The sequence below is a fragment of the Vicugna pacos genome, chromosome 16 (genome assembly GCF_048564905.1).
Source record: "Vicugna pacos chromosome 16, VicPac4, whole genome shotgun sequence".
Taxonomy (NCBI): domain Eukaryota; kingdom Metazoa; phylum Chordata; class Mammalia; order Artiodactyla; family Camelidae; genus Vicugna; species Vicugna pacos.
The window spans coordinates 57,915,414-57,936,306 of NC_133002.1; the positions used below are offsets into that span (position 1 = coordinate 57,915,414).

General features: G+C 43.7%; 1 protein-coding gene and 1 pseudogene across 1 annotated transcript in view; one reads left to right on the forward strand and one right to left on the reverse strand.

Moving 5' to 3' along the window:
* The window catches only part of NUP85 (nucleoporin 85), a 29,343-nt gene extending 8,461 nt beyond the window's left edge, over nt 1-20,882 (forward strand). Inside the window, exons 3-19 of the mRNA XM_006199377.4 lie at nt 2,243-2,405; nt 5,352-5,422; nt 6,101-6,144; nt 7,163-7,232; nt 8,438-8,559; nt 11,430-11,564; nt 11,670-11,792; nt 12,010-12,141; nt 12,388-12,494; nt 16,788-16,871; nt 17,028-17,093; nt 17,301-17,452; nt 18,213-18,330; nt 18,435-18,535; nt 19,718-19,869; nt 20,250-20,351; nt 20,701-20,882. Of these exons, the coding sequence (XP_006199439.1) occupies nt 2,243-2,405; nt 5,352-5,422; nt 6,101-6,144; nt 7,163-7,232; nt 8,438-8,559; nt 11,430-11,564; nt 11,670-11,792; nt 12,010-12,141; nt 12,388-12,494; nt 16,788-16,871; nt 17,028-17,093; nt 17,301-17,452; nt 18,213-18,330; nt 18,435-18,535; nt 19,718-19,869; nt 20,250-20,351; nt 20,701-20,802 (1,844 nt within the window). The 3' untranslated portion in view covers nt 20,803-20,882. The remainder of the gene's footprint in view (nt 1-2,242; nt 2,406-5,351; nt 5,423-6,100; nt 6,145-7,162; nt 7,233-8,437; nt 8,560-11,429; nt 11,565-11,669; nt 11,793-12,009; nt 12,142-12,387; nt 12,495-16,787; nt 16,872-17,027; nt 17,094-17,300; nt 17,453-18,212; nt 18,331-18,434; nt 18,536-19,717; nt 19,870-20,249; nt 20,352-20,700) is intronic.
* On the reverse strand, nt 15,530-16,766 carry LOC116283736 (DNA-directed RNA polymerases I, II, and III subunit RPABC4 pseudogene; annotated as a pseudogene).
* Nucleotides 20,883-20,893: the final 11 nt, after the last annotated feature.

Sequence of the window (20,893 nt, forward strand, 5' to 3'; positions counted from 1 at the left end):
AGATACAAGGCAGCAAAGGGATATCTCCCAGGCCAAGGCACAAGATAAAATCCCAGAAGAAATAAGTGATGAGGAGATAAGCAATTTATCTGAGAAAGAGTTTAAAGTAATGATGGTGAAAATGTTCAGAGAAATCAAGAGGAGAGTAGATGCACAGAGTGAAGTTTTTTAGCAAAGAGTTGGAAAATATAAAGAATACCCAAACAGAGTTGAACAAAATCACTGAAATGAATAACTAACTAGAAGGAATCAAGAATAGACTAAATGAGACAGAAGAATGGATCAGTGAGCTAGAAGACAGATTAGTGGAAATCACTACTTCAGAACAGAAAAAAGAATAAAAAGGAATGAGGATAGTTTAAGAGAACTCTGGGACAACATGAAGCACTCTAATATTTGCATTATAGGGATCCCAGAAAGAGAAGAGAGAGAGAAAGGACCTGAGAATTTTTGGAGAGATAATCACTGAAAACTTCCCCAACTTGGGAAACAATCACCCAAGTCCTGGAAGCGTAGAGAGTACCACACAGGATCAACCGAAAGAGGAACATACCAAGGCACATAGTCATCAAATTGACAAAAATTAAGGATAAGGAGAAAATATTAAAATTAGCGAGAGAAAAGCAACAAATAACATACAAGGGAGCTCCCATAAGGCTGTCAGCTGATTTTTCAGCAGAAACTCTGCCGGCCAGAAGGGAGTGGCACGATATATTTAAAGTGATGAAAGGGGAAAACTTACAACCGAGAATACTCTACCCAGCAAGGCTCTTTCAGATTTGAGGGAGAAATCAAAAGCTTCATAGGTAAAAGCGAAAAGATTTCAGCACCACCAAACCAGCTTTACAACAAATGTTAAAGGGCCTTCTCTAGTCATCAAACCATAAGAAAAGAGAACAAAAAGAAGAAAGGGGCGGGGAGGAAAGACCTACAAAAGATTGCTTTGGCTGTTTGGGGTCTTTTGTGGTTCCTTATAAATTTTGGAATTGTTTGTTGTAGTTCTGTGAGGAATGTCGTGAGTATTTTGATGGGGGTTGCATTGGATCTGTGGATTGCTTTGGGTAGTGTGGCCATTTTGATAGTGTTGATTCTTCCAATCCAAGAGCATGAGATGTCTTTCCATTTCTGTGTGTCATTTCGGCTTTCTCAGAGTACAGGTATCCTCCTTGATTAAGTTTATTTCTAAGTATTTTGTTGCTTTTGATGTAATGGAAATGTTTATGCTGATTATAAAATTATGGTTTTTGAAGGGGAAAAAAAAGTGAATGAAGGGCCACAAATGGCAAAATATCCTTCTTATGGGTGAGTTGTATTCCATTCCATATATGTATGCTGCATCTTCATTATCTGTTCAACTGTTGATTTGCACTTGGGATGCTTCCATGTCTTGGCAATTATAAATAATGTTGCTGTTAATAGCAAGGTGTATGTATATTTTTGAATTAATTTTTATTTTGTGGTTGGCTTTATTCCTTTGATAACTATGTAAGTTTAAAAAGCTAAAGCTCTAAATGTTCTTAGAAACAATGAACAGTACATATCTGTACATTAAAAAATATGTGCAGCAAAAAAAAAAAGAGCTATCAAACCATGAAAGATATGGAAGAAACTTAAAAGACATAATACTAAATGAAAGAAGCCAGTCTGAAAAGGCTTCAAACTGTACGATTCCAACCAAATGACATTTCTGGAAAGAGCACAGCTACAGAAACAATAAGAAGATTGTGATTTCCAGGGGTTTGGGGAGAGGGAAGGAGGGGAGAGATGAATAGATGGAACACAGGGATTTTTTATGGCAATGAAATTATTCTATATGATATTATATTGGTGGCTACATGTCATTATGCATTTGTCAAAGCCCACAAAATGTACAACATCAAGAGTGAACCCTAATGTAAACTATGGACTTTGGTTGATAATAATGTGTCCATGTTGGTTCATTGATTGTACCAAATATGCCACACTGATGAGGGATGTTGAGGGTAGGGGAGTATATATGTGTGGGTGGGGAGGGCTATGTGGGAGCTCTATTTTCTGCTCAATTCTGCTGTAAACCTGAAACTGCTCTAAAAAAATAGTCTATTAAAAGAAAAAAAATCATATTTGGATAAATAACTCATAATTTTTAATAAATGATATCAGTAGCAAAGAAGCTTAAGCTTTTGTAATTAGATACTCAATTAAAAATTGTAGAGTGGTTCTTTTATAAGGATGATGGTGATGTTAAATTTTTTTGTTTCAGAAAAATCAGAGGTGGTGCCAGGTTGCCCCTTAATCTATATCGTCAGGAAGGATGTAGATGTTTACTCTCAAATCCTGAGAAAACTCTTCAATGAATCCCATGGAATCTTTGTGGGCCTCCAGAGAATTGAAGAAGAATTGACTGGAAAATCCAGAAAAGCTCAGTAAGTAGGCTACTGATAGGTGCTGAAACCCACCACTAAATTGTCAGAAACCAAATGAAGTGCATCTTTGTCCTTTTGCATGTTGGATGGATCTCCTGGACAAGTAAGGGACCCCCTGGTTCTACTCTGGCCTCTGTATTGGGCCGTGCAAGTGGTCAGGGACTGAAGTATCTCCCAGAGAATGTGCAAATGGCTGTTAATTGACTTCCTGGCTGCTTAATAAGCTTTCTTTGTTTCTATTCCTGCTTCATTTACCCTCTAAAGAAGAAAATTTAGGCCAAATAAGCACCTGAGAGTCATTGAATGGGGTCCCACTGTTGGGTGTTTTGTTGTTAAAGAATTATTCTCAAGGCATTTTTGGGGGAAGAGACCAGAAAATGTGTACTATTTATAGACTAGAATTGTACCAAGTGTGGTCATGAATCATCTGCATCAATGTCAGGTACTTGTTCATAGCAGATTTCTGGGCCCCACTTCAGATCCCCAAAATTTCTGGGAGTGGATCCTAAAATCCCTAGGTGAGTCTTAAGCACAGAGTTTGAGAACCCCTGTGTTAGGTTTTTCTTGTGTCCATCCATATATGGTTAGGGAATGGGCAGTATTGGTATTTGTATTGAAAAAACAACAACAACATTTTTTTCCTTCTCCTTTGTTTCTCCTTTACTCTCACACTACTGCCACACTCAGAACACTGCTGACACCAGATGTATGAGGGTTTCCCCCACCAATCAATTCTCTGACACCAGCTGGGTGTTGTAGAAATTTAACTCAATTCTGACAATGCCTACCTGGAGATAGCATCAGATTCTGCAGGTTAAGGGCTGAGTCCCATGAAACTGTCCCCCACATCAGATGCCAGTCACAAATAGTGGGTCCCAGGTTACCCACAACTTCTTCCCAACTTGGCTACAAATCAGTTTCCCATGACCACCTCAGTTTCGATTAATTTGCTAGAGTGGCTCCCAGAACTCAGGGAAGCACATTTACCAGTTTGTTGAAGGATGTGAGGAAGGACACAGATGAAGAGCCAGATGAAGATGTACATGGGGCATGGTCTAGAGGGTCCAAGTGCAGGAACTTCTGTCCCTGTGGAGCTGGGGTGTGTCCCTATCCTGGTACGTGGATGTGTTCACCCACCTGGAAGCTCTCCAAACCTCATACTAGTAGACTCTTCCTCATATAGGCGTGATCAGTTATTATCTCTGTTCCAGCCCCCTCTCCTCTCTAGAGAAGTCAAGGGCGAGGCTGAAAATTTCAGGCTTCTAATTATGGCTTGGCTCTGCTGACCAGCCCTCATCTAGGAGCCCACCCAGAGCTGGAACAAAAGATGTGCTAGTGCTCTTATCGCTTAGGAATTTACAAAAGTTTTAGGAGCCCTGTGTCAGGGACTGGGGATGAACACCAGTTTTCTATTTCTTATTATGTCACGGTAGTTTACTTCCTTGATAAGCATTTTACAAATGGATCATTTTGGAGAATACCCTGGTCAGCGTGTGTGTGTGAGATAGATAGATAGATAGAGGCAGAGGGAGAGGAGAGAGAGATGACTAGTGTAAAGATGCTCTGGTACAGAATATTGGTAACTCAGATTCTAGGAAAAAAGTATGTCAAAAGCCCTGTAATTCCCTGAAGGCGGGGACGCTGTCATTTATGTGGGCCCTCTGTTCCCGAGTCTCCTTCTGCATCTATACAGTAGGTGCTCTAAAACGCTTGCTGAATGAACAAGTTAATGAATATGTGAATGACCTACTAATGGTGGCGTAGTAGCTCCTGTTTTGTGCATGGGCGCCAGCGTATCACCTTGTTTTTTGGCAGGGTGAGTTACTTGTCTGGTCCTGAATCTGGCTGGTTAAAGGGGATATGGAGTAGTGGGGACTGGGTGAGAACACCTGCAGTTTGCTTCACCTCCTGCTGGTGCCCTTGTAGGCCAGGTGCAGAATGTATTTACTGTTCGTTTTTAAATGGAGCAGTAGGTGGCCTTTAGGTCTCTTCATCTAGAACTAATTTTTTTTCTTGCTAAGGATCTGCATCTTGGTAACTAACAACCATTGCTTTCTTGTTTGTTTTGTTTTTAAGAACTGTATTTTGAACTAATTTAAAAGTTACAGAAAAGGCACAAAAATAATAGGTTTCTGTACATCCCTTAGCCAGCTTCTCTAATGTTAATGTCGTACATAACCACAGTACTGTTACTTAAACCAGGAAACTTAAACACTGACGTAGTATAATTAACCAAAGACCTTATTTAATTTTCACCAATTTTTCCACTAATATGTCCTTTTTTTCTCTTTTGCAACTAAATGAAGTTGCATTTATTTTTCTCTCCCTAGTCTCTTTCATGACCTTGACACTTTTGAAAAATTTTGACCAATTATTTTGGAGACTGTCCCTCACTTTGGGTTTGTCTGTTGTTTTCTCATGATTGGACACAGGTTTTGCATTTTTAGCAAGAACACCATGGAAGTGGTGTGATATGTCCTCAGTACATCATGTCATGAGGTTCATGATGTTGATGTTTTGTTGGTGACGTTGACCTTGATCACTTGGTTAATGTGGTTTCTACTGGGTTTCTTCACTACAAAGTTACCATCTTTCCCTTTGTAACAAGTAAGTATTTGGAGGAGAAACTTTGAGACTATGCAGATTCCATTTTTTCTCAAATTTCAACCATTAATTTTAGTGTTCATCAGTGAATCTCATTTCCAACTATTAAAAACAGTGTGGACACACAGATACTAATTTTATTCCACGGGTTATATTGTGTTTTATTTATTTTGTTGCTCAGGTTGTTCCAGCTTCGGCCATTAGGAGCTCCTTCAAGTTGGCTCCTGTCTTTGAGCAAACTCATCTCTTTTTGGATACTTTATACAATCACAAGATGTTCCTTACTTTCTGTCACCGCAAGCTGTTCCAAGTTCATCTTGTGTGTCATTTCATTTTTTGTAGATTGGTTCGAGTGAGCAAAAACTACCGATCCGTCATAAGAGCATGTATGGAGGAAATGCACCAGGTTGCAAGTAAGGATTTTGTGTGTATGTGACAGTAACTGAAGTACTTATCTGGCTATAAATACTACAGGGTAAAACTAATCGACATTCCAGTTTGAAACTCTTACTTTCCCACCTTAAATAATCCTTAATTTTTTTGGCAATTGTCTTGAGTATGTTTTTCAGATTAGAACATACTGAGATGACAAGGGGGAGGGTATAGCTCAGGAGTAAAGCACATGGTTAGCATCCACAAGGTCCTGAGTTCAATCCCTAGTACCGCCACTTAATAAATAAACAAATCAACCACCATCAGTGCGTGCCACCCCTCACCCCTGGCGAAAAAAAAAAACCCCAGCAAAACTGAGTTGACAGATTTGAGGCTAACAGTCCTAGTTAAGGATCTTTGACAATTGCCTTCCCAGTTCTTTGACCTTGGTGATTTAAAGTCGCCATAACCATGAGAGCCATGTGACTCCTGGATGCTGGGTAAAGTCTGTATAACACGGTGATCTCTATATTTGCTGTGTTGACTTGAGGGCCTTGGTTTGAGAAACACTGATCTACAACAAAGAGATGTGAAGCATTTAAAAAAATCTATAGTGAAAATGGGCAGTCATTGAAGGCATGAGCCACAGAACTTAAATATGAAACTCTAACACTGAGATTAAATTTCCACCGCTCACTTAAAATGTTTTGTTTTGTTAGTTGCTGCTAAAGATCCAGCCAGTGGCTGCCAGTTCAGCAGCCAGGTAAGGTGAGGGAGGGGGCCACCTTTGTTGTACCGGCACCATTATGTCCTTCTGCGTCCTCAGTACCCGCCTGGGGTGGCTCTGCAGTCCCTATTTTTGCAGAAGTCTCTACTTTCTAGGTAGACAGGCAGCTCTTTGGGGTGGTAAGAATCACCTTGAACTTCCCCTTTCAAGGCCTAGCACATTGGAACACAAGGATGTGCTTTTGATAAATACTTGCACGAGTTTTTAGTTCTTATGGGAAATACAAATCCTAACCACACTGTGTCACCTGATAGTGAGCTGAGATTTTGGAACCACTAGTTAGTCTCATAAACTGTACTCAACTCATCAACCCAGCATTTTTAGCTGAGCTGTAGGTTATTATACTTTAGTCGGGACTGGAAGATGGCTTAAAGGATTCTATTTCTTTGGTAGAATTTTGATATTGTTCAAACTCGGTAGTGAATAGGGACTGGTGCACTATCTCTGAAGTCATCAAAGCATTTATTTTCCCTGGTGAATAAGGTATTTTGTGATTGTGCACAGAAGAATGGTTGGGGAGGGGAGACTGCATGTTGCTAAGGGTAGGGTTCAGACCTGATTTATTTTTAGGTCTTATATTGGGCTTGCCTTTTAATAGACTATTTCCTAAACATCAGTCCCTTGAATACCAACTCCACCATTTTTGCTGTATCTATGTATTTCTTATAGTATTTACTAAATATTTTTCTAAAAATCATCTCTCCTTTTTCACTCTGAGCTTCTTCCTAAACCATATCAGGTGATGAGCTAGTTATATTATTCAAATGCATTCTATTAAACTAAAACCACAACCATTAAAATAAATTTTAGTCTACGTCCCACTCCCTAAAATGCTTTTACTGGCTGCCCTGTGGGAAACCCTGCCATGGGAATAGTCAGTAAATGTTGTTAATGAGTGATCATCATGTGTTTCAAGCCCTACTTTGTTCCTTTGCTGTAAGAAAAAAAATCTCAGGAATGTTTTCAGTCAAAACTTTGCCTGTCTCTTCTGTAGGTCTCCATTTTGTCAGCAATGGAACTCATTTGGAACCTTTGTGAGATTCTTTTTATTGAAGTAGCCCCAGGTGAGCACATAATCATCCTGTCACCACATCAGAGGTGTCCCCCTGCCCTTTCCCATGTTGTGATGAGTGTTTTGTTGCCTAGAATGCTCTTTTCATTGTTTCTCATGAACGTAACCATCAGAAAGCATTACGTGATACCCACAGAAGCCTGCTGTTGTGTCAGATGCTGCAAAAAGAATCGGAATGCTATCTGAAAACCTAAAGTGTTAGGTGGGTGACCCCCCAAAATACCAAGACAACAGAAATTATACTAGTGTGTGAAAGGGATAGTCAATGTTTGTATCATGGACTAGTCAAGCTTAAGAAAATTTGATGAGAAGCTGGGGGGTGGGCGAGGCATGGTGCAAGTTCTTCCTTAGCCTCCGAAGGAACCAACCCTGCCAGCGTCTTAGTCTCAGACTTCTAGCCTCCAGAAGTGTGAGTTAATACATTTAAAATATGTTGTTAAAACATTAAAAACAGGGAAAAAAGAAGCTTTTAGGGGTGTGAGTAGGAATTAGGTAGTAAGAGGTAAATTCACTTGGAAAATTCTTTCTCTAGTGATTGGAGCAAGTGCAGCCTTCCAAGTTCAGTCCACTCCAAATTATTCCCTAGATCTTGAATTAAATTGTGGTCATTAGAGCATCCTGGCTTGAATGGGTTCTCTGTGGAGGTTCTACAGGCTTTTTTTTTTTTTTGCAATGTTTTAATGGTTTATGTTTACTAATATCCACAGATGAGTATTAATAGTCTTGTGCAGGCGTAGCTTTTTATTCATACTCCTGCTCACTAAGCAGCTTGAAGTTAGAATTAGTAGTTTGTCTACCTGCCGCCTCCAGTGGATTTTGAGGGCTCTCACTATGTTTTTTATCATCTTGTGTACCTGGTGCCTAGTCAGTACCAGTCTCCATATGGCCATTACGTACATAGCCACTGAGTATTGCATACTTGTGAAGAATTGGGGTTGGGGGTGAGATCTAGGTGTCATGTTCAGCCCTTTCCAGGACTCAGTGAAAGGTGGAGCTGCCTGGCACAGAGGAAGTAGTCCATGGAAGTCCACTTGCCAGCTCAGCCCTTTATTCAGAACTGCACGTGGTTGTGCTTGCTTAAGAAGGATACACCACTTCCTCCATAGAACGTAGGGCAGATGGGCTAACTCTGTACTTTGGGAATTTACTGCAGGTGAATCTATGACTTTGGTGTGTGACAAGAGTTTTCCCTTCCAGCTGGCCCTCTTCTCCTTCACCTCCTTGACTGGGTCCGGCTGCACGTGTGTGAGGTGGACAGTTTGTCAGCAGATGTTCTGGGCAGTGAGAATCCAAGCAAACATGAGAGCTTCTGGAACTTGGTAAGAACCTCCTGCAGACTGGGCCTCGCTGTCTTGCACTTCCTACTGTTTTCCCCATGCTCACCGGAAGGCCTGAGGGTTGCCTGCTGAGCCTGTGTGAACTTGGCTCTGAGTCTGTGATGATGGGCACGTGCTTAGATCTTTTCTTCCCTGCTCCGTGGGAGAGTTTAGAACTAGTTATGATGTAAGAAAAGTAATGCTTTGTAGACTTTCCAGTGAGAAGGGAAATACAAAAGTGATTGATGTACATGAGTCTGAGGGGTGGTTTTGAGGTGATAGAAATGTTCTAAAGCTGGATCATGGTGGTGACGCACAACTCTAAACTTACTAAAATTCACTGAATGATACACTTGAATAGGTTAATGTGTGTAGTTTATAAATTGTAGCTCAGTAAAGCTATTACAGACAACGAGGGTGATGATCCCAAAGTCATTTTGGATTATCCGTTTGGAAGTTAGCATGTGTGTATAGATATGCTATGCCTGTGAGAGCAATACTTTTCCATTCACCTTGACTGACCTGTAACCCAGTTGGGAGAGAGCAGGGAGGAGGCTGTTGGTTGACTTGAATAATGGAAAGTTGTTTAAACAAATAAAATCTGGAATTCAGGTAAGGAGTTGTGGCCTTTGAGGTTTCTTCTGGGCTAGGAGGTCTGTGCAGGTAAGAGGAGAGCCTTCACTCAGAAATTGCTGGGCCCAGATTTTGAGTCCTGATTCATTCACTGAGTATTGAGTGCTGTTGTTTGCAAGGCAGTGGAAAAACAGCCATGACCTAAGTGTGCAAAGATTCCTGACTTTATGGAGCTTACATCCTGGGTAGAGAGATAGGAAATAAATACAGAAACAAAATATACAGCATGTTTAATAGTGAAGTGCCTTGGAGAGAAATAAAGCAAGGGAGGAGGACTGGGAATGTTGGAGTGGGGGAATCAAGGAAGGCTTCACTCATCAGGTGAGGTGTGAGTAGAGACCTGAAAGAGGTGAGGAGGGAGCTGTGCAGACAGTGAGACTTGCAGGTGCTGTCCTGGAGGCAGTGGAACGAGGAACGGCAAGGAGGCCAGTGAGTCACGAGCAGTGTGAGCAAGATGGAGGGTTCGAGAGATAAGGGCAGGGAGATACAGGACCAGATTAGAGGGCCCCTGGGGCTGCCGTGAAGGCTTTAGCTTTTAGAGAGGCAGGGCAGCAGAATGGTTAGAACAGGGTCTGTGGTGCCAAACTGCCCAGGTTAGCATCCCAGCTCTGCGTCACCAGCTGTGAGATCTTAAATGAGTCATTTACCAGCCTTTAGTTTCCTCATCTGTACCATGGGGATAATAACAACACCCACCCCTTGAGGCTATTAGGATTAAATTAATTAAAGGATGTAAATGTGTATAAACTAGTTGATGTTCACAGTTAGAGCTCCTGTTTACCCCTGAGTCAGATGTAGCGAAGGGGACGCTGGAGAGTTGAGCAAGGAGCACTTAGATTTTCAATGGCTCTTCTGGCTGCACTGCTGAGAACACAGCAAAGGCAGAGTGGAGACCAGTCTGGAGGCTACAATGCTAAACCAGGCAAAGGTGGTGGTGACTTGGACAAGGTAGGAGCTGAGCAGAGGAGGTGATGAGAAGTGACTCGATTCTGGATGCCATTTAGAGGTACAGTTGCTAGGACTTGCTAATGGATCGGATGTGTAGGAAAGAGAAGAATGTGGGTGGTGAGTTGGAGGCGACCGGGTGTTTCCTTGTAGGCATGTTAAACAAAATGCCTTTGAGATCCAGGTGGAGCCATTGACTAGGCAGTAGGACATATACACGTCAGAATTCAGAGAAGGAAGTCCAGACTAGAGAGAGAAATTGAGGACTTGACAGCATATATATCCTTGGCCTTTTTGAGCATGACTAATAGTAAGAAATCTTATTGTGTGTATTTTACATACATACTTGCATTTTATAGTGTTGATTCTCATTATTCACGATGGTTACAGTCTACAGAGTTGCATGGAACCCTGAGTTCTCTCTCAGTCATGAACCGTGGTTCCTGGTAGGGCAATTACAGGATCCCTTTGAGCGTCTGGCCACAGCATTTTTGTCAGCTGATCAGTTTATAATCTTGTTTTATGTATGTTTCTGTTTAAAGACACCTTATTTAATATATATTGTTGATTCATTCACATTGAACTCATGGCCAACAGCATGTAGCGCGTGCCTGAATAAAGCTTATCTAACATGTATGTTCTCTGTATTGCACATCATAGTTTTCTTCGCACTTAGGAACACTGGGCAGCACTTCAGCACTATACTTGGGGGCCCAATAAAAAGCACAAAAATGCAAAAAACGTGGCACGAAATTGATCGCAGAAAGACGGTTGTTCAGTGTGAGAGCTGATACGAGAAGGTGCAGCGCCGCCTTGTTCGCCTCAGCTGAGAGTGTGCATATCCGGTGGCTTGGATATTTTGCCCCTCTGCACACGTCCGCAGTGATGGTGAAAGCACCTTGGATATTGACTTTGTGGTTACAAATAAATTTCAGCAGGTAGGCATATTCACAGATATGAAATCTGTGAATAAAAAGGATTGACTGTTTATATTCAGTGTGTGTGTGTATATTTTTTTGAACTGACTTATGAACCTATAGTTTATTTGAGGCACTCTCATAGTTTGTGTTTTCTATTTCATTTATTTTTTAAAAGTTGGTCATAACCTGTAATGGATTACAAAATGCAGTTTGAAAAGTATGGTATGGGTTAAAACCATGAGACTGGATAAGTTAGTTTACCTCTGGAGGGAAGGCATCATCATGGTTCCCTGAGGCTGGGAAGCCAGAGTATGAGTTGAGGGGAATGGCTTCTGACCTTCCTGTAAATGCTTATGCCCTTGCGTGTCCTTCCAGGTGACTGTCTTGGTGCTGCAGGGCCGGCTGGACGAGGCTCGACAGATGCTCTCCAGGGAAGCTGACGCCAGCCCCACCTCTGCAGGCATGTGCCGAATCCTGGGGGACCTGATGAGGACAATGCCCGTTCTCAGTGTATGTGGGAGCAGCCTTGCTCTTCTGAGTCGTGGGAGATGGGTTCATTCAGTGAGCATAAGGGGTTTGTGTGGTGATGGCATCTCACTGCGTCTCTTCTCACAGCCTGGTAACACGCAGACGCTCACAGAGCTGGAGCTGAAGTGGCAGCACTGGCATGAGGAATGTGAGCGGCACCTCCAAGATGGCACGTTTGCCTCCAGTCCTCACCTTGAGTCTCTCTGCAAGGTCAGTGGGAAGCAAGTCCAGGCCAAGGTCCGAGTTGGTTTCTCCCAGGGGCTGTGGCAGCCACCGCAGCAATGGCAGGAACTCTGTCCTCCTTGGACAGGGCTGTTTATGGGCTCTGTCAGGAAGGAGAGAGCTTTCCAATCAGGGGCTCTGGTAGAGATCGGGAGCATTGTTAAGAAGGTGTCCTCAGAGCTGAGGGAAAGTGTCTCTTCCTCAGATCATGCTGGGAGACGAAGCTGCCCTGTTAGAGCAGAAGAAGCTTCTGAGTAACTGGTATCATTTCCTAGTGACCCGGCTCCTGTATTCTCATCCCACAGTAAAACCCATGGATCTGTACTTTTATGCCCAGGTGAGTCTGAGCTCTTCAGGTTTGGGGCGGGGAGAAGGATTCTGGGGGCTCTGCTCCCTGCTGGGTCATTTTCAGCATGTGGCCTCCTTGAGTTGAACCTCCTTGGAGAACAGGAAGGTTCTTTCCTTTGGCCCTCTTTGAAGGACTCCATCATCCTTCTCCAGGGTTCCCTACACAGCAGCCCTTTCTGCCCCCTTGACTCTCTGCTTCCATCTGGGGATTGAATGGGTCTCTACTTTTCCACAGTCGAGCCTTGACCTGTTTCTGGGAGGTGAGAGCAGCCCAGAACCCCTGGACAACATCTTGATGGCGGCCTTCGAGTTTGACATCCACCAAGTGATCAAGGAGTGCAGGTAGGACTCACTGCATCACCACTGTTCTAACCATTTTTAGGTGTTCAGTTCAGTGTATTACGTACATTCACAATGTTGTACCACCGTCACCACTGTCTTTTCTGGAATGTCCTGTTCCTTCTTGCTGGTGTCTTAGCCTTCACACAGACTTGCTCCCCTCCACAGCCCCTCCACCGCCCCACGTAGGTAGATAATGGCTTCTTTCTGGATGAGCTTGGGGACCTTCCTGAGGCCTGAGGGCTACTGTATTTATAACAGTAGCCATTTCAGAGATGTGTTACTTAAAATAATGTTGCAAGAAATTACTTTGATACGTAAAACCCATGAACAGCCAGCTAGCCTGTTTCTTGGAACCTGATGGACAGGCAACCACCTTAAGGGACATTCTCACTCTCTAGTCACCCAAAGGTTATCACACCATCTGGCTCCTGGCTGCGTCTGTTTAGGGCAGGGATTCTGTATCATTCCTCTCTGCAGAAGGGTGTGTCCTCACTGCACTGAGCCTTCAGCAAGGCAGGAAAGAGAGTGAAACATAATGAATCCAAAGTAAAGCTTTCCGGAAATATTCATGAATAGTAAGTTAGAAAGAATATACCCTTCCTCTTGTGCATCCTGGAAAAGTGGGTATTGCACCAAAGACTCCCAGAAGAGAAAGTTGGGAACTGCAGCAGGTAGCCTTGCTCAAGTATCAAATTCACTGACTTTGACTGGATCTTTTTTAGTAGATCTGGGCAGTGGGAAGGGTTCCCTGCTGCTACCTGCTCTTCTGTTTCAGCCAAAAGAAACCCAGAGCGTCAAAATGGTGTTAGATTTGGAGAAAGAAAAATGGGGTTTTGTGTCAATATTCTTTTCATAGTCCTGTATCCTCGTGCAGCCTCTCAGGGAGACCCTGGGGGCCTTGTTCAGCACTCTGTCCATGTCATTAGTTCTCCGCCTCAGTGGTCGCTACCCTGCAGCCTTGGAGGCTGGTGTATCCCTTTGGGAAGACACCCAACGGGGACTGGAGTGCGGTGTGGCTCCCTTAGCTCTGGGGTCCTCTATAGCCACCTTGCTGGCTGTTTTGCTGTAACCATCAGCTAGAAGTCTAGGTAACAGCAGCTGATCTGGGAAGCTAGGGTGTCATTTCCCCCACCCAGCCCACTCCACCCGGCTCAACTTATTCGAAGGTTATTACGCATCTGTTATATGCTCCACGCTGTATCAGGCTTTGAGATTACAGTGATTTTTCTTGTATGAAATTTACAGCCTAGACAGGATGTTTTGGGACCCCTCAAGAGAAGACGCTATATCTGATTGGAAAGTCAGGGAAAACTTCTTAAGGAGGTGACACTTAAGCTGAGTTCTGAAAAGTTCAGTGAAGAACACCAGAAAAGGCAGAGAGAAAGCCTGGGAGAAGGCACAGGCACGAAAGAAAAATGGCCTGTTACCTGCTTAGGGACTGCAAGTATCTCCATAGAAAGACTAAACAAGAGGTGGGCTGAACTGGTGACAGAGATAAGAAAGAAATCAGATTATGTCTTCCATGTATACCCTTCCCAGTAGTTTTGACTATGAAGATGGGGAGCCATTGAGGATTTTCAGCAGGACAGTGCCATGGAATTTGTATTTGAGAAAGGGTGATCTGAAGAGTGAGGAAAGCAAGGCTGGTAGCTGGGAGACCAGACCTAAGGCTAGTAACAGTATTCTGTGTGGAAAGTGGTAATAGTGACAGGAGTGGTGCTAACAGTAGATCTATCAGTCCTGTTAGCTCCACTTGAAAACATCTTACAACCAGCTGCCTCCCACTCCCTCCACAGCTACCACCCTGGCCCAGCCACCATTACCCTTGGCCTGAACTATTCCAGGTGGCCCCCAACTGGCTTCCCACTGTCACCTGTCTGTGTTGTCCATTCTCACAGAACAGCCCGCATAATCTTGTAAGACTTAAACCATGCCATTCTCCTGCTTGTGTCCCAGGGGCTTCTCATCACAAGACCTTAAGTGAGCTGGCCTCTGCCTGCCTCGAAGTGTGAGTCATAGGGGCTTCACTGTGAAGTGGGAAGAAGAGAAGCTTACCCTTTCCACCCCTGAGCCTTGACACTGGCTATTTCCTCTGTGTCAGGAATCCTCCTTCCCCTGGTCTTCCTTTGGCAGGTTCCTTCTCATCCTTCCCCTAAGCTCATACAGCCCTCTCGACTACTCTTCTATGTACTCCTTATTCTAGGAGGAGTGGGGGGGGTGTACTTTTATATTTGAGGAGGCAACTTTTTACATCGTCTTCTCAGTTTACACTGTCTCCCTTTATATGATATTCTTAAGACTGGTCATTTCTGATTTCATCTCTTTAAATTTTTCATAACTTTAGACTCTGAAGATAGCTTCAGAGTCTCAAAGCACTGTACTGACTGTTATAATTCCTCCACTTTGACAATGAAGCTGAAGTTAAAAGAAATGAACTGGCCAATCGCTGAGCAGCTGGACTGGATTTGAACCAATTTCAGTGCTTTCCCTTGGGACATGGCTGTGCTTTTTAGCATGTCAACAGTTACTGGTGAGCAGTTTAGTAGGGGACAAGTTTCTATCTATTTTCTCACTTTTTTCTTAAAACAGTCCAGGCAGGCAAATGGTAAAATTACTTCCATCTTATAGATGAAAGACAAGTGACTGAAGGGGCAGTCTCAAGTTGAGTTGTAATACTTTTTCCATTAAATTGCTACCTACTTAGTGAAATAACAGTATTTAGTTAAACAATTGATATACAAAGGACCTATGATGAAATTAGAACAGTTAAGAGCAACAGTATTATCCAGTGAATCAGGGTTTGTTTAGAGGCCTGTCATAAAGAGGTATCATATTTATTAGGATTTTTTTGTCTAAAAAGGACAAAGTCAAGAAGGAATGCAGCAGAATTACAAAATTGTGAAGGTCGTGGCTAAAGACAATCCTGGACCAAGGAATAAGTCTTTAAACGTTTGAGCACTGCACTTTTGTATAGCATGTAATGAATTTTTAGAAGTTAATATCCAGGGATGGTAGTAGAAATACAAGTGTTTTTTTGTTTTTTGTTTATTCGTTTAATGTCACATTTAAGAAAATTTTTTTACAAGTTTTTAAAAAAATTGGCATAGTTTTTTGAATGTCAGATCCACGTGCATAACTTGTAATGGAGTTGGAATATATCTAATAAAAGGAATGAATTTTAGGGAGGCCAACATGACATTCCTTAATGGTGGAATTTTGGAGCAGATGGAGTATCATAATGTCCATATCCCTAAGACCAAGGCAGAAGGTGTAAACGTTTATCCAGTAAGTCACTGTAAGCCAATCCCTGTGTTTTTTATGTCTTGAAAGCAGTTTTTACCTTAATGAATTTCACCTGGGAAAGTGTACCTGCCGTTAACAGCCTGCTCCCTCCACTTGGGCTTGACTTTTGTCCTAGAGAAAGCAACCATTAAAGTTTCTTTTCCCTCAAGATGTAAAAAATAGTCAAGCCGTATATACAAATACAGAAAGGCCTATGAAACAACTCAAAATGATGTATGCACACTGGCAGTAAGGACATTGGTATACTCTATGCAAAGTGATGCTGGGGAGTTAGTGAATAGTTGGTGCTGTAAAGCAGTGGTTTCTAGGAACTTACTTACAATCAGACCTTTAGAGGGCCCTAGAAAACTTCATTTTTAACAAGGGCCACAGATGATTCTATGTTTTTATTAAAAGTGTGGTTTGGGGAAGGACTTTTAACCTTCACTGTGTGTCAGATTACATATATAATCAAATTTTAAATCATGTAATTGAACAAAAACAATGTCTTTATAAAGTATTAATAACACAAGGTTGTTTTTAAAGTGACATCATAGGTATATAGTTGTATTCATAAAGTATGCTCATCAAAACTGCAGCAATGAGAAACATTAACAGCAAATCCAAGTGCAAACAAAGATACTCCTTTGAATTTCATGTTTCATCAAGCATCAAAAACCACCAGCCTTTTAGTTCTTTTCTTATACATTATTCTGTATCCACATTCTCTATGTCTAATTGGATCCCTGGATTTTATTTCATTTTCTGTGTGACATCCCTATAGAGATGTATCATGGGCTGCTTTGAGGGCTGAATGTCCTTCTTGGTGTCTGTTGTTAGTCCTCACCTAGCACAGAGAAACTTCTCATTCTGTGCTTCCAAACAGAGTCCAGCTTGTCGCTGTCCCTCCCACCCCTTTTAAGCAAAGAACATGTGTGGTTCCTGCTTATGCTTCACTCATGTGGGCCTCTTACCCTGATTTTGCTTCATGCCTTTGTGTCTGAATCTAAGCATCGCCCTAAGCAACTGGTGGTTCGTGGCCCATCTGACGGACCTGCTGGATCACTGCAAACTGCTCCAGTCACACAACCTCTAGTAAGTATGTCATGGCCGTGCCAACCCTCTTCTTGCCACCACCCAGGCCCGGGAGGGCAGAGTGAACCAAACGCCTAGAATGGAGATTGGGCTGTTGAAGGGGGCCCTGAGTAGAGCAGGCCAGGAGTCTTGGTCTCATGCTACGTTTTATTCCAGCTTTGGATCCAACATGAGAGAGTTCCTCCTGCTGGAATATGCCTCAGGACTGTTCGCTCATCACAGGTGGGAAGGCCCTAAGAGTGTGGGGTGGCAGCAGGGTGCTCTTCAGCATGTGGCTGCCGGTGGAGATTGGACTGTGTTCTCTCCCATCTGGTTCCCTGAAGGCTACAAGGGTTGGGGGAGGAGCCATCTTGGGTGCCAATTCCCAAGCCCCAGGGCAGTACCTGGGCTTGGCAGGTCCTCATGTCTGTCTTCCTCGGACCTGTGCAGCCTCTGGCAGCTGGGAGTGGATTACTTTGATTACTGCCCTGAGCTGGGCCGAGTTTCCTTGGAGCTGCATATTGAGCGGATCCCTCTGAGCACAGAGCAGAAAGCCCTTAAGGTGCTGCGGGTTTGTGAGCAGCGGCAGATGACTGAACAAGGTGAGCTGGCTCTCCTCCCAGCACACTGTCTGTGCTCACGCCATGCGGGCCAGACTGGGGAGAATCCGGGCAGTGGATGCCAGGAGGTAAACCAAAACACAGGGGAGTTACTGGGGAGGGACAGAGAGCTAGGGATCCACTGAGACTTAGAAGCAGTTGAGCACATTGCCTTTTATGAGGTCCTGACCCATTTCTCATGCTTTCGCCAGAGGGCAGGGCTGGGGCAGCCGTGAGTTTACCTGTCCTAAGTGGGTTGCTGTTGCTTGGTAAGGCTGGCTTGGTTGGGGAAGCTGGACCAGGGGCGGGTCAGGAAGAGCACAGGGAGGAAACGATGATGAAGTTTGCCCTTTTTCTTCTCCCCTCGCTGTTGAGTGATAAAAATCTAAGTTGTTATTCTTCCCAGAGGCATTGCATGCTTATGACCATCTCTGAAAGCATGTGGCATCAAGACTCAAAGGATGATAGGATTTTCAGCACCTGGGCAGATAACAGAGGTGCTCAACTGTGGGGAGCAGTACAAATCTTTTGCCACCCATGAAATGAAAGCCAGTCGTGCCAGGGTGGGTCATACTGCTAACAGAGCCAAGAGACAATTTATAAACCACGAAGTTCCTAGTTCTACTGGTCCAGCTGTATTTGGAGCCTATGGAGAAGCCGTATAAAGCTCGGAGGTGGGAAGGGTGCTCCTATCCCAGCAAAGTTCAGGAATGGAGTGATCTGTAGGGTGAAAATGACACCTTCTCTCTTTTTCCCTGCAAAGTTCGCAGCATTTGTAAGATCTTAGCCATGAAAGCTGTTCGCAACAATCGCCTGGGTTCTGCCCTCTCTTGGAGCATTCGAGCTAAAGATGCCGCCTTTGCCACGCTGGTGTCAGACAGGTGGGCTCAAGTGGTGTGCGCTTCCTGGGTACTGTCTGGGAAGCTGGGAGGCTGAGGAGGTGGGCCTGGGACTGCTGCTCTGATCTCTGGCCTTGGCCTTGCAGATTCCTCAGGGATTACTGTGAGCGAGGCTGTTTTTCTGATTTGGATCTCATTGACAACCTGGGGCCAGCCATGATGCTCAGTGATCGACTGACCTTCCTGGGTGAGTCTTGCCAGGCTCCGTCCCCTGGACCTTCAGCACAAGTGGACAGTTGTGAAGACTGGAGAGACTGTTCTAGACCTCTCCAGTCCAAAAGACATAGAACCCCATGTGCCAGTCTCTACAAAGCATATTTTTGGGTAACATTTTATTTCCCAGTAATCTCAAACTTAGAAGTTGTAGAAGTAGTGTAAGGAATAAGGAACTCCCACACACTTTACCTAGACTCACTGGTTATTTGTATTTTGCCTCATTCATTCTCTCAACCAGGTTTTTTGGGAAAAATCTGAAAGTAAGTTGGAGACATTGTTCTTTCTCCATAAATACCTGAGCGTGTATTTCCTAAGAACAAGAACATTCTCTTATATAACCACAGTTATCAAAATCAGGAGGTTCAGCACTGATACAGTACTCTCATCTGATCCACATCCGTATTCTGATTCCATCAGTTGTCCTTTATTTTGTCCAGGTTTGTGAATTTAGTTTGCAGGTCTTTTTAGTGCCTCTGCCTTTGCTGGTGCTTCCTTAACCTTAGATATTTTAAGGGTCAGTTCAGCTCTCTTGTAGAATGTTCCCACTTTTGGTTGATCTCATGAGCAGATTCAGATTATGAATTTGGGCAGGAATTCCACTGAGGCGATGTGTCCTCCTCAGTGCCGTCTGCCCTCTTACTGGTAGAGTTTGCTTTTGATCACTTGGTTAAAGTGGCTTCCACTAAGTGTCTCCTCTGTGCAGCACCAAGTTTCCCTTTGATTTAACAAGTTGTGGAGAGACTTTGAGATTATTTAAATGTTTTTTCACAAAACTTTGACCCGCTAGTTTCAGTAACTACTCGTGGTTTTCTGACTGCCACCCCCTGTGTTTTAGTTGGCATTCCACTGTATGGATGCCAACAAAGCACCTTTGTCCCCGTTTATCCTTTCATTTACATCAGGAATGGTCTCATGGGGGTTACTTTATTCAGTGTGTTATAATCCATGACGCTTGTTTATTTTGCTGCTTAGATTCTCCCAGGTTTGGCTCTTGGAGCCCCTTGTAAGCATGTGTTTGAATCCTTTTGGTCCCACTGATCTGTGAGCTTGGAGACCGCTCTGGAAGAATTTCTCTGCTCCATGGAATGGCTGGTCTGGGGTCTCTTCTTTTGTTTAGGGCCAGAGGTGACCTAGCGCTCTCTTTCCTCAACAGGAAAGTACCGCGAGTTCCACCGGTTATACGGGGAGAAGCGTTTCGTTGATGCCGCTTCTCTTCTCCTGTCATTGATGACTTCTCAGATTGCCCCACGGTCTTTCTGGATGACGCTTCTAACAGATGCCCTGCCCCTTCTGGAACAGAAACAGGTACAGGTTGAGTCCAGTGATTTTCTTCTCTGCCTGCCATCCTGTCGCTGTTGCAGATGTGTATCTATCCATCATCTCCTAAGTAGGCCTGTGAGTGCACGTGTTCCCCCCACAGCGCCCACTCTGGAAATCCAGTATCTACGTGAGAAAAACTACTTAATTTGAAACGAGGCAGCTATCTGCTGACAATACTCAGCCCAGGGCCCTGACAGGAAGAGCTGAGAGTGAGAACAGGGGTGCTCTGCCCTGCCGGGTTTGCATATACAAAGCACACTCCTCCAAAAGGGATCCAAGAAAGGGTATCTCAACCTGGCCCTGTGCCCAAACCAGGGCACGTTTTGCCTGGGGAGCAGCTAAGTGAAGCAGCATCTCTCTCCTAGGTGATTTTTTCAGCAGAGCAAACATATGAGCTGATGAGGTGTCTGGAGGACTTGACTTCAGGAAAGCCAGTGTGTGGAGAGCCTGATCCCCAGCGACTCCAGGTCAGTTTAGCTTTTCCGGTTTGTTCGTTCCACAATGTAGAAAGGCTGCTCCCCGCCAGCACCAGCTCCTTAAAACTCATGTGCCTCTTAAGTTATCTCTTAACCTGTAACTGTGACACACCAACTTTTTAGGAGAAAATGGGGTGATTCTAGTATTCTGGTCTCACATTCTTTCTTTCCTGATCCGTCACAGTGGTCCTTTGCATGCAGCTCCATCTCTTAAATTAAGAACTTGCTGGACAGTACTACTACATGTTAAATGCCTTTTTTTTAAACCTTTGGATTAGTCTTGGGAGCTGTGAAGAAGGGAAACTTCCTGCTGTACCTCATGCTGGCTCTCTGCTTTTAGGATGACGACATAGAGACCACCAAAGTGGAAATGCTGAGACTTGCTCTTGCACGAAATCTTGCTCGGTCAATTATAAAAGAAGGCTCGCTGGAAGGTTCCTGAAGCCAGCTCCAACATGGTATCTTTGTAAGGCTATGTATATACATTTTTAAAAGAATAAATGTTTTCTTTTGCAAATGTAAGGCAAGTTCTT